Source organism: Sturnira hondurensis, unplaced genomic scaffold (assembly GCF_014824575.4).
Source record: "Sturnira hondurensis isolate 20B ecotype Veracruz unplaced genomic scaffold, ASM1482457v3 Scaffold0002840, whole genome shotgun sequence".
NCBI lineage: Eukaryota > Metazoa > Chordata > Mammalia > Chiroptera > Phyllostomidae > Sturnira > Sturnira hondurensis.
This window is the reverse complement of record NW_028075471.1, coordinates 24,112,631-24,124,967: the sequence shown is the minus strand read 5'-3', so window position 1 is coordinate 24,124,967 and position 12,337 is coordinate 24,112,631. Positions and strand designations below refer to the sequence as shown.

The 12,337-nt window shown below is 48.4% G+C and overlaps 1 protein-coding gene across 1 annotated transcript in view; it reads right to left on the bottom strand.

Moving 5' to 3' along the window:
* DOCK4 (dedicator of cytokinesis 4) overlaps window positions 1-12,337 on the bottom strand; it is a 314,794-nt gene that overhangs the window by 128,624 nt on the left and 173,833 nt on the right. The window contains exons 9-10 of the mRNA XM_037041295.1: window positions 1,642-1,723; window positions 473-533 (exon numbers count right to left, since the gene is read on the bottom strand). Of these exons, the coding sequence (XP_036897190.1) occupies window positions 473-533; window positions 1,642-1,723 (143 nt within the window). The remainder of the gene's footprint in view (window positions 1-472; window positions 534-1,641; window positions 1,724-12,337) is intronic.

Below are 12,337 nucleotides of genomic sequence, written 5' to 3'. Positions count from 1 at the left end.
GAAGCACTTTCTACAAGGTGTGCCTGTCTCATTCCACAGGTGTTCGCAGGGGGAACTCAAGTGTGGACAGAGCAGGGGGCCAAGGCGCCTGTGCTTTGTGACACGCCAGCTCATGTCATGCTCATAGCCCTGCAGGAAACCCAGCCCAGGAAAATCTGATTTGTGCTGTGAACAGAAATGAGAGCTTGCAAAGACAAACACTAAATTTCTGGATCGAATGTGGTTAGGGAGCCAGACAGGACAAGAAGAGACACTAGGAGCCAGGGGAGGACACTGATGGGGAGGGAAAGGAGTCTCTGTGAGCTGGGTGAGTAGGAACTGCCTGTGAATTTGGGAGGCCAGGGAACAATGTCCAAACTCTGTGATCCTCGGGTCCTGCTTTGACTTCTTTCTGATTCAGACAGCACACAGATCATGAGACACAGACCTCCCGCCCAGGGGCTCCCAGCACAGTGTCTGTTGTGCCACCTACCGATTCGGATGATGTGCACCGTGATGTAGATGTCCCTCCGCAGCTCGCTGCTCCCCAAATCCTGCCACAGAGAGAGTCAGTTATTGGCAAACTCCTCACTCGAATGGAAGCTTAAAGGGCACAGCACATGATTTTTGCAAATAATAGACGAAAGAGAGCTGCCCTGTGATCCAGCAACTCCACATCTGGGTCTTTATCTGAAGAAAACAAAGACACTACTTTAAAGAGACACACACACCCCTCTGTCCCCTGCAGAATAACTAGTAAGAGCCAAGACAGCGGGGCCGCCTGGACGCGCACCACTAGAGGAGTGAGCACCCAGGGAAGGTGTGGGCACACACCAACGGAGCAAGAGGAAAGAGCTGCGTGCCACCGTTGCCGGCTGCGGCACCACGGATGGACCTACAGTGGATCCTGCTGAGGAAACTGAGTCAGAGGAAACGATTACAGTGGGATCTCACGCGTGGAATTAAAGGAAGAAAACACACTGATAAACAAAAGGAACCAGAAACAGGGCTACAGAGACAGAGCAGCAGCTGATGGCGGCCCAAGGGGCAGAGGCTGGGGGACGGGAATGACAAACTACACGAACAGGAACTTCCCCATAAGACTACTATTGCCCGTAAACAGAGAACACTTGAAACTCTTTTTAGAGGCCATCATTAAGAAAATGAGAGTTGGGTTTCATAACATGACTGCTGACTTTTTGAAGATTTCTTGAACTTTCTATAAGGTTGTCATATTACATTTCTAAATAAAATGTACATGTTTGTTGCAAAAAAATTCAACATAGACATTTTCAGTGGCATTTTTGTAGCAGACGCGTGTGGTTCAAGTCCTGTCCTCCGTGTACTGTATCGGACTTCACTGCAGTTTATTGATGTCAAATAACCATGAAAGGGAAACCCGTTCTTCTGCCGCTCATTCTTCAAACGTGTTAAGTAGCTGTTAAATGCCAAAGGCCACGCTGAGCTGGTCACCTCCAGCGCACACACGGCTGTGATTGTGGGTGCCGGTGTCAGAATCCTGGGCACTCCTGTAACTGGCGTGTCACTGACAAGAGTTTATGCAAGTGCCTCTGTCAGCTCTCAGCCATTCGCTTCTCCTAAATAACATGAAGTGCACCGGGCAGACTCAGCCTCCTGCAGGGGGCGCCAGCGCCCACTTACCACAAAGAGAGAGCAGTGGCGCTCCGGTTTGTCCGGCGCTTTGGGGAGCCCGTTCCTATTCAGCCTCAAGAAGAACCTCTCACTGCAAGGGAAAAAGTAAAGTTTCACGTCTTGAAAATAGATTCACGGTTCAGGACTTAGTGCTCCTCTAGGTGCCCTTCAGCCCAGGTTAAGCTCCAGACTTATTTAGGCTACTCATTGGACATCAAAAGCGCTACTGGAAAACGGAGGCATGGCTGAGACTGCCTTTGCCTCACCTCTGCTAAAACCGGCGAAGCAGGGACTGGCAAAGGCAGAAAATGTGAATATATAGGCAAACAAAAATTAACTTTTAATATTATAGAATTGTACATTTGAAACCTCTATGATTTTATTAACCAATGCCACCTAAATACACTTAATAAAATTTTAACTTTTAAAAAGGACAGGTTTCCAGATCAGTGATATCACTATTATTTGACAAATAGAAACGAAGGCTCTAAAAGAGAAAACATGGCCCGATGTGTTTCGTGTCTTTCCATCTAGGATTTTTTTCCACATCTGGGTCACATTATTGCATTAACATCACCCACGAGCGTCGCTCTGAGCACCATCTGCCCCCTGGAAGGCTTGGTGTTTTACGCTCTCATAAGTCTACAATCTAAAACACGGGAAGAAGGCCCAAGAAATGAAACTTAAATTTTCTTTGTTCCACAAAAGAACAGGAAATCTCAAACTCCCCACAGAACTTGCATTTCAAAACACAGCACCACCCAGATTTAGTGCCAACACAAAATGCTCAGGCATTAATTCAAGTCAAGAAAACCGCGAGGACACTGTTTTGCTACAACGTTATGTGTTCGACTATTTCTTTATGTTCAGAAAAGAAAATACCAACCCAAGAAAAATTAATCTACTAGCTACCAGCAACTTTTCAACTTCAGCATCCTGGCGTTTATGATGAAATCAAACGTCCCGCTGCCTCAGGCAAAAGCACGCAGTCCACACTCTGAACGCAGAGTTAGCACGTGTTCCGGCCCGGCCAGCACTGCCTCAGCCCAGGTGACAGGCAGGGACAGGGAGGGAGGACGCCAGCGAAAGGTCCAGGATGACCAAGTGCCTATCTGTGCTTACTCACCACTCGATCTTTGCCTTAAATAATGTCCCTGTGACCACTGGGAGAAGTGAGCACCACACTCAGACCTCCATGGAAACATATGGATTTGAACTCAATGCTGTTCCAGAACACTTTTATTGTCTTTTTTGATCTGAATCTAGATAGACTGACATTCGACTCCCTGGCTTACCCCATCCTTCTCTTACACTATGCCTGCTTTTTGACCTCGTCCATGAGAAAGGGCAACCAATACTACGGGCTCATTTCCACACCTATTACCTACGTTTTTCTCCACAGGGCAGGGGCCAAGGAGGTTTAAATGAAGAGAATATAAATCGCTGCAAGCACTCTCAAAGGAATCTAAGGTTCCCATATGGTGTGATTCCATAGCGGAGGTTAGAAGTGACAGACACAACTGAAGATGTGGAGCTAAATTAACGTCACCCAACCAACTGTCATTCACTGTGACTCCAGGAACGGGGCTGGCAGGCTGTTCGTGGGGAAAGAAACTTCCCTGTCATTTCGAAGTTAAGCTATGCTAAAAGGAAAGGTTCACACACTCATCTTGGGATGAATGACTTGTGCTTCAAAAATCATACTGTTTGGTAATACGATTTGGGGGGGAAGTCACCACTGGGTGGGCACTCTGCTAAAGACTTTACCTGGACCGAGCCATTTGGACAGCTGGTACATTGCACTTGCTTTATAGATGGGAAAACTGAGAAATGGTGAACAGTCTTGCCCTAGATCACAGAGCTGGTGCACAGCTAAGTAGGGAATTCTATCCCGTATATTAATCCAAAACCCTCCACTTCATTTGCATGCTCTAGGGCAAATTCTTTCCCTGTTCTGTAGAAATACTGAGCAACTGTTTCCAGAACACTGAGACAAGGGGGAAGTCCCTCATCAGCCCAGGACCCCCCTGCCCCAGGCAACCGCAGAGTTAGGGGCTCCCCCCCTCCGGGAGAATGAAAGGGGTGGGGATTTTGATTTAGCAAGTTTCACAGCAGTCCATGGCTTAACATTGTTCCTGGATAGTTTCTTCAACGAAAATGACTTAGGAGTAAATTATTTTACTCCCCAACAAAGAACTCCCAAAATATTTAAGAACTTGGCTTCAGCTAGTCAGAGCTCCTGAGCGTGACACTGGTCCTTGGTTTTGCTTCTTAGTCACCAGTCACCTACTAGTATACAATGTTTATTGATGCTATTTTAGCTCCAAACACAAGTGACCCTTTGCCCCTCTCCTGAATCTTGGACAGAGTGCTCTATGCTTTTTGAGATGTTCCTCTGAACACCCACTGAAACGCTGGAGCCCAGATTTGTGTCACCCCCTGACAGGGCAGTCTGAAACGCCAGACGACAGCGAGGCTCACACACAACAGTCCACAGCCAGCCTAGGCATTAGCACCTGAATGCTAACGGCGAGATAGAATACGATTCCGTATCTGCAGATCTCATCCATATTCTGGCTGAACAATGCTTCCTTACGTGTTCTGCTTCGGGGAGAAATCCCTGTGGCTCTGTCCCTATTTTCATCCCACCAGTCTAGACAGAATCCTGATTAGGCAAGTATTATCCTATATCATACCCTGCTTCAGAAAGAAAATCAGTATGTGCAGAGCCAACAACACAGCCCTCAGCTGAAGCATGCCTTTAGGGGGCATCAAAATAGGTTGGAGACAGGTATTAAGGGGAAAGAAGGCATGTGTAATATTTTTAAAACCAGACTTCCTTTAAAAGGAGAAAGAAAACTTTTGGGACCAATTTTTTAAAAGTCTTTTAATTTATTTGGTGGCAAGTTGTCATGCAAATTCGATCATTTTCTCTTCTTAATTTGGTGATGTAGAGACCACTTAATCGACAAATGGTTAAGAGAAAAAAATACAAACCTATAGCCATGCCTTTTGGAATCTTTGGATAACACACCTTTCCCCCACCCCCAACACACGTTTGGAGAACACCAGACTGTATGCCTTCAAGGCTGGGGAAAAACTGAACAAGTCAACGATAGTTTATTCTGACACATCTAAAATTCTCTCAAACATCTGTGGCCACACACAAAGGCATGTGTGGCTCTCAACTGCAAGTCAAAAGCGTAGCCTCGAAAAACAAAACCTGTTTCTGTGACTTCAGAAAGTGCCCTCTTATAATGGGCGCACACGTCCATTACTACATCAGTGGCACTTTCTCGCCCCACCTGAAAAGGTCTGTGTGTGCTTCCCCATTTCCCTGTGCGCCCCGGAGCCCCGGGGCCCAGGCCCAAGCCAGGCCTCCACCTCCCACCACAGCTGCTAACTGAGATCTGGGCCTTCCTTCGTGTTTGACGAGACTGGACAAACACAATCCTCAGGACAAAACGCAAACCATCAGGAAGTTTTAACTCCCTGCCAGCTTCCCCAATCTTGCCCATAATGCCCTTCACTTTATGTGAGAGAAATGTACGAAATTCTCCAAAGAGACATTTCAGGCGGTGGTTTCTCGACCAGACACAGGAGTCACCCCATTAACTTCACGGCACCTCGAGATTCCAAATGGTGCTGAGGAACCTGGCTCCCCTCACATTCTGTATCTGTATTAGAGTAAACACGTAGCAAGAGCAAAATCTCACACGACATAGTGCTTCCCAGTAAGGATGTGGCATCCTTCTTCAATGTCGACGAATGAGTAAGCAAACAGAACACTTCTAGAAACACTGAGAAGTAAGAGTTGATATTATTCCCAGCAGAGAAAAATCATCTGACTTCCGACATAATGCCAGCTTCCCCCACTGGAGATTTCCCAGCCAGAGAAATGTAGTGTCCACCTGCATTCTGTGTAATTCCATTATAATCCCTTATGTTATAAATCAACGATGGCAGATTATTTATTTAGAAACAAAGAACAGCAGACTACAATGATTATTTATGACCCATCTCCTTTTAACAAAGATGGGAGGAAACCCACATGATGACAGAAGAATGTAAATAATAAGCATGCCCAGCATTGTCCCTGGGGAAAAACAGTCCAAGTAACTACATGCCTGTGCCAGGCACTGGGACACACAGTTTGCACAGATCTTCTCATTACATTCTCACGAGCACCCCAAGCAGCAGGAACCACGTCATCCCCACATTGCGGGGGAGGGAGTGCCGGCCTGGAGGTTTTAGGTAAGCTGGCCATGACACTGTCAGTCCAGGAAGGAGCCAGGACGTTAGCATCCACCGTCAGACCCCAGAGTCTCAGCTCTTGCCCATAATGCTCTGCTGTCTGGGAAAGAACAGAGAACTTAGAAGACAGACGAGCAAGACTGAGCACCCATGTGAACCGAGGGGTTTGTAGTGTAAATATTTTCAATAAAACAAAAATGTAAAACTAATGAAACTGAAAGAAGAAAGGAAAAACCAAAGCCACAGGCCTGCTGGAGCCCGGTGCTCAGTCTCAGTGCTGCCCCGATGGTATCCCCACAACAGCATCCCACAGGGAAGGATGTGTCAGGAGCCAGTGGGTGAACAAGTTCTAACCAGAGACATAAACAACGGGGGAGGCAGGGTGGGGACCTGAAGACCCTCACCATTTCTCTCCCGAGTCTCGGCGGGACAGGGTGCTCCCAGCACCCCCTGCCACCCCGCCTCAGGAACCGCGCGGCTCCTCCGCAGGAAAAACCCTAGCCAGGGGCCTGGGGGCCTGGGGACAGGTATGGGACAGTCCCTCCAGCCTGCTGAGGGGTCATGTGGCTCTCCCACTGAGTGTTCCTAGTAGAAGCTGTTGCCTCCAAAGAGCAATTAGGAAGGTCAAGGACAAAGGGGGTTTGTACTTCTCTGTGTGGATTCTCGGTGATCACCCCACAGCTCACCTCCGGAAAGAAGGAAAACTGTCGCGTGACTTAACGTATGTGAGAGCTGCCCAACGTGTGCTCCACCCCAGACAGACGACTGGGTAGCAGTGCCCTGGGCTGAGACATGCAGTGTGAGAGGCTAGGAGTGTGATCTGCCTACGAAAAATGACAAAGAATGCCTCTAAAATTGCTCTGGACAGTTAGGTCATCGCCATAAATTCATGGTCTCCAAAAGCACCAGTAACCAGAAACAGCAAATGTGTGTTCGTAGATGGGCACGGTCTGCTGAACTCACTGGAAAAGTAACTGCACTGGCCAGCTCTCCTGTGCTCGTAGTTTATAACCCACCCTGAGCAGAGAGCAAAGGGAGACAGAGCAGCAGCCCAGAGCAGACGGGGCCAGAAGACAGACGGGGACCAGGGAGAAGAGGAGAAAGAAGGGCTCTGGAGCCGCCACCCAAAAGGCAGTAGATACAAAACCAGGGCATCTAAATGCTTCTCCTGCATTCTCTCAAATGGTTTCTGATTGGCTAATAGTGTAGGGTGCTTCCAACAATCGGTGTGGAACAGAGACCACGCTCTTTCCTGGAGCACGTGGCCAAGGACGACTCAAAGTGGGACCACTCACGCAGCATGATAAATGGTTGCTGTAACACCCCCAGGAGCTGGTGCAGCCCCAAGCCAGGCAAGATGCTCTTGGGAAACTGGGGGAGGTGAGCTGCCTACCCTGAGCTGGCTGCTGGCCCCAGGGTGTGGGCTCCCTGTGGCACAGAGAAAGAGGAAAGAAATGCTCCGTGGTACACAGAACAGGCCTCTGGCTTCTCACCCAGGGGATCCCAGCCTGGGCTGTCCAGCATTTTCCTGGCAGCTGCACAAAGCCTGTGCCTGACCCTGGAGGGTCTGACTTCCCGGGTCAGGACGGACCCCCTCCTTATGTTTAAAGGCCCAGGTGTGTTTAAGGATTGCTGGTTTGACCACCACGCCCAGGTCTGAGAAGCCAGAAGTGCTGCCTGTCCTTTATGACAGTCCTGCGTACCAGCAAACAGGCAACCAGCACCTCAGATCTTCAGGCCAAAGACTTCACCCCATCTAATATCACCCCATCTACTCTTGACCATGGGACAGGCAGGTGGCAGAGTCTTTCCTTGGCACCAGTGAAAGCAACCCCTCGAGCAAAAGTCTTCCTCGATAAGGCTGTGTAGGAGCCTCATAGTTTTAACCCTGAAGCAACAGCGGTGGGGGCGGGAGCCCCTCTGACGGAAAGAGGAGGACCCTGGAGACCTGGGTTCCTCAGCAGTTTGGTTTGTTTAAGGAACAGACAGACACCCAGTGTCCTTGTTAAAATATGGCCGTCCGAGCCCAGGCGCCCTTTACAAACAGTTGAGTAACCAACTAAGTAACCAGCTCGCAGGATGGCTTTGTCAGGACAGCAAAGCATTCAGTTTTCATGCAACGATACAACCAGAGACAATCGTTTAAGCTGTAGGCGACTCTACTGCCAACACCAGACTGGTTCCTTCTTACTACTTAGCATGATTTAAAAAACACTTCTTTTTCTTTTCTGAGACTAAAGTTACCTGGACCAGAACTTTCTGGAAGAAGAAAAAGCTCAAGGAAAAAAGGGATGCAGTGCTTTCTGAAGTTATAAATAAGTGCCATACAGGTGACCTGCTGTTTCGCATGGTCTGTGCTAATTAACCCCAGACCAAATGCCTGACCTGACCTGACTGCTGATTTGAGAAAAACAATAAAACAATGCTCAGAAAAGACCTGGGACCCTAGAAATCCCAAGGCTAAATTCAAGTACAGTCCTTAGAAACACCTACGCTGTTTAACTGGACATTCAGAAAAATACTTGCCTGCATCTCTGTCCAAAGAACTTATTTAAGAACTTCCCTGGAAAATGAGTTTCTCAGAGAAGCAGCAAAAAGTAGGCAATGATGACAGGATCCCTCCACATGAGGTCAGATCTGCACACAAGCAGCGGGGCTCCCGGGCAAACAGTCTCATTCTTGTGGGAATTTCCGTAATCTGATTATTGCAGACGTTACATCTTTCTGTTGGGGGGGGGGGGAATCACTCTGCTCTCTCCAGGGCACCTGTCCTGACCTTCCTAACCACGCCCCTGAGTTAGAGACNACAATAAAACAATGCTCAGAAAAGACCTGGGACCCTAGAAATCCCAAGGCTAAATTCAAGTACAGTCCTTAGAAACACCTACGCTGTTTAACTGGACATTCAGAAAAATACTTGCCTGCATCTCTGTCCAAAGAACTTATTTAAGAACTTCCCTGGAAAATGAGTTTCTCAGAGAAGCAGCAAAAAGTAGGCGATGATGACAGGATCCCTCCACACGAGGTCAGATCTGCACACAAGCAGGGGCTCCCGGGCAAACAGTCTCATTCTTGTGGGAATTTCCGTAATCTGATTATTGCAGACGTTACATCTTTCTGTTGGGGGGGCGGGGATCACTCTGCTCTCTCCAGGGCACCTGTCCTGACCTTCCTAACCACGCCCCTGAGTTAGAGACGGCTTCTGTGATGAGGAACAGCCAAAGTAAAGCAAACAACGTGGGGTCACTGCAAGTCCTCGGGGTTGCAGCACGAAGCTGTCTGTAAAGGCAGAGAAACCTTAAATAAAAACAGGCTAAGTAATGAAGATCTAAAGTGATCCAAGCCCTGCAAAAACAGTAAGTGTAATAAATCATGCATTTATTATCTCAAAAAGGTGTTCTGTTTTTAAAAAAGAAAGCCAAAATCCAATTTCCATTCCAACACCTTACTGAAAGTTTATTTCATCGCAACTTTGAAAATAAAAATTAAATCATCATTAAATAGCACTTACTACCTGGAAGACACATGGACTTATACAAGGTCAAATCCTTTTTGTAACCAGGAAGCTGCAAAGTCCCTGAGCTGTTGTGCAAATACGAATGTGTATAAGAATAGGAGCATTGTTTTTGCACAGGACTGCAGTTTTCATAGGTCTGGAAGGAGCTTTGGGCCCCGGACAGGTTAGGAAGCCTTGCTTCGCATACTGCAAATACGTTTGTGAAACGAGACTAGCCTATTGGTTACCATACAGAGAGATGGTGTGGAAATCTAACCTCTAAAAACATCTTTTGACTTAAAACTTAATAGGGTTTAACTAGGAGAAGGTAAATCCTGGGAGGGCAGATATTTTTTTTTCCCCTGTTCCATTCCTCGATGTTTCCTTCCCCAACACCCAGGTCCAGACCAGTACCCGAGGGCAGCGGTAATTATTTGCTGAATGAGTGAACATCAATGATTCAACAGCAAGAGTGAGAAATCAATGATGTTCAGCGGAAATGAAAAGAAGATGCGGTCTATTTAACGTGTAGGCCGAAACCCGTACACGGAAAGAGCTGGGAGGAGATGCTCTATATATATCTCCCGCTTCCATTGACTTTTTGTTTAGCGTGACGGTTTCTGCAAAAGGTGCTCCCCTGGAGACAGGTCTGAGAGCACAGTTCTGATAAACGTGGGCCACGGGAAACGACTCTGTAAGCAATTCTGGTGCACACTTGGCCCCCAGCTTCTCTTGTTCATTAGGAAGCATGTTCCCACCGGAGTGGGAGGAGAGATTGAGACAGTAACTTGCTCTTAGGTGCCTTGTCTCCACGAGGACAGGCCCCAGGCATCCCCTCACCTCACCTCCGCACACCTGGGTCAAGCGTTCTGCTCTGAAAGGTGCTGGGGACACGAGGGCAATGAAGAGGTTCGAGCTTTATTTTTAGAAAAGGGACTAACGTATCACCAACCACTCCTGTGTCAATGTTGACTCATCTTCCTGCATAAACTGAACACTGAAGAACTCCTTGTGGGTGGTTGGTATGTGCGACTGCAATGCATTCTGTAGGGAATCTATCCCTCCAGGCCCCAGACACAGGAGAGGAGGCGGCAGAGGTGACCAGAATCCTGCCAGAAAAAATAACAATCTGGTCATCTCCTAAGATGCAGGAAGGGAGGGGAAAGAGCCTCCTGGTCACCTTCTAAAACACAGCACTATTCACTATTTAAATAAAAAAGAGATGAGTGGCCTGAATGAGTGCGCAGAGCTAAAGGGGAAAATAAAGCCAGTTCTGAGCACATTTACTCTGGGAGTTTTCACTTTCTGCCACAAGAAATTTCCAGCCACTTATTATCATAATAAGGCAGTAATTTACAATTTCAAAAATAATTGGAACTGCGTGGCTCTTAAAATAACAAGAGAAAAGGGCTGGATTCGCTTCTACCCCGGGTGTTCTCCCCATGAATAAAGTTATTTCTTGCTTGTTTTTGTTTTAATTTGGACCTTCCTCCTGGGCCATTTCTTAAAATCTCTCCCATTAACGACACCACCACATCTCCAAAGCAATTATCTGCTTTTCTGCTGTGCGACACAGAAGTGTGACGGAGGGGGAATACACCAAGAAATGGAATTAACTTCCGAGTGACCACAGTCTAGGCTTTCAGGTACCTGCTGACAGAATGTAATGGAGAAGAAGGAGCCAAAAAGGACACGAGGGAAGGTCACTGGGGGTCACTGACGTAGCGACACCCACAGTGACCCCTGCCCAGCCAGATGGAGCAGAAAGCGCTCTGGGCCCCGTGGATGGGTGGTATAACCCCGATCCATGGAGAATCGCCGAGCGCCCACGTGGCTCTGTTGGTGTCTGTTCCTGCAGGTGAGGCCCCGCGGGAGTGGCCAGCCAGGCTCTCCCAGCAGCCAGGCTTTGCTGGGAGCAGCTGCAACTTCGAGTCAGTGACACAACATGACGCTATAAAAAGAGCTCCACGCCAACTCTCTTTCAATGTTGAAAGCAATCGGAAGGGACGCTGAACACGGGTGATGAAACCACTATAAACTGTCAGTGATGTACAAAATGAGAAACACTAGCACGGTACCCAGAGAATTAAACAATCACACTGGGTTACGGACTGTGATGTATACACAGAAATATCGGCAGTTTTCCTAGCCCAGTATGAATAACTCTTCCCTCCGACAGCTGCTTTCTGTAAGTTCTTAGAAAAAACAGTCCCAGTAAGAAACATGAGTTCTTTAATGTCCCTTAAAAAATGGAAAGGCCATTGGATGATGCTGGCCTCTGCTGAGACCTGGGGAAGCCATGGTTGTCATGCCTTTGAACTTCCTCACTGTTCCACCAGGTTACCGTCTGCTCGCTTTCCCAACAGTGAGCTTCCAGCCTCCAGCACCACCTGCCTCCTGCTTCTGACACCCACGCCCTGAGCAAAAGCATCTACAGAGCCGGGCTCACTCCAGTTCCATGGGCCCCTGGCCGGCAGGGCCCCCAAAGTACTCAGCAAGTCCATTCCTTGTCCCGGACCCACTCGTCCTATCGCGCTTTTGCTCAAAGCCCACGGCCGGTGCCCCTGCAACTCACTTTTCGCACCAAACTCTCTCGTCTCCCTCCAACAGCAGATGATCTGGCTCCCCACGTCGCTTACAGAAGGTCCAGCCTCCAACCCAGCCTCTCCTCCACACTAACATTTACGCCCATGCTGCTGTCCTCGTCTCCCTTCCCCAGGGCCCTTCCTCTGTTTCAGAGGCGATTCCTCACATGTGCCTGGATCCCTCCCGCCACACGCCCCAGGTCCATATCTCATCCCTGGCCAGGCCTCGCGCTGCAGACACGCAGCAGTTATCCTGATGCACCTGTGCCGTGAGGGCGGGAGTGAGGACGGGGGCGGGACGAGGGAACACACCCTTCACGTAAGGGGGACAATCGCCTCCCCTTTGGGGGTGATGAACCTGCACTGATTC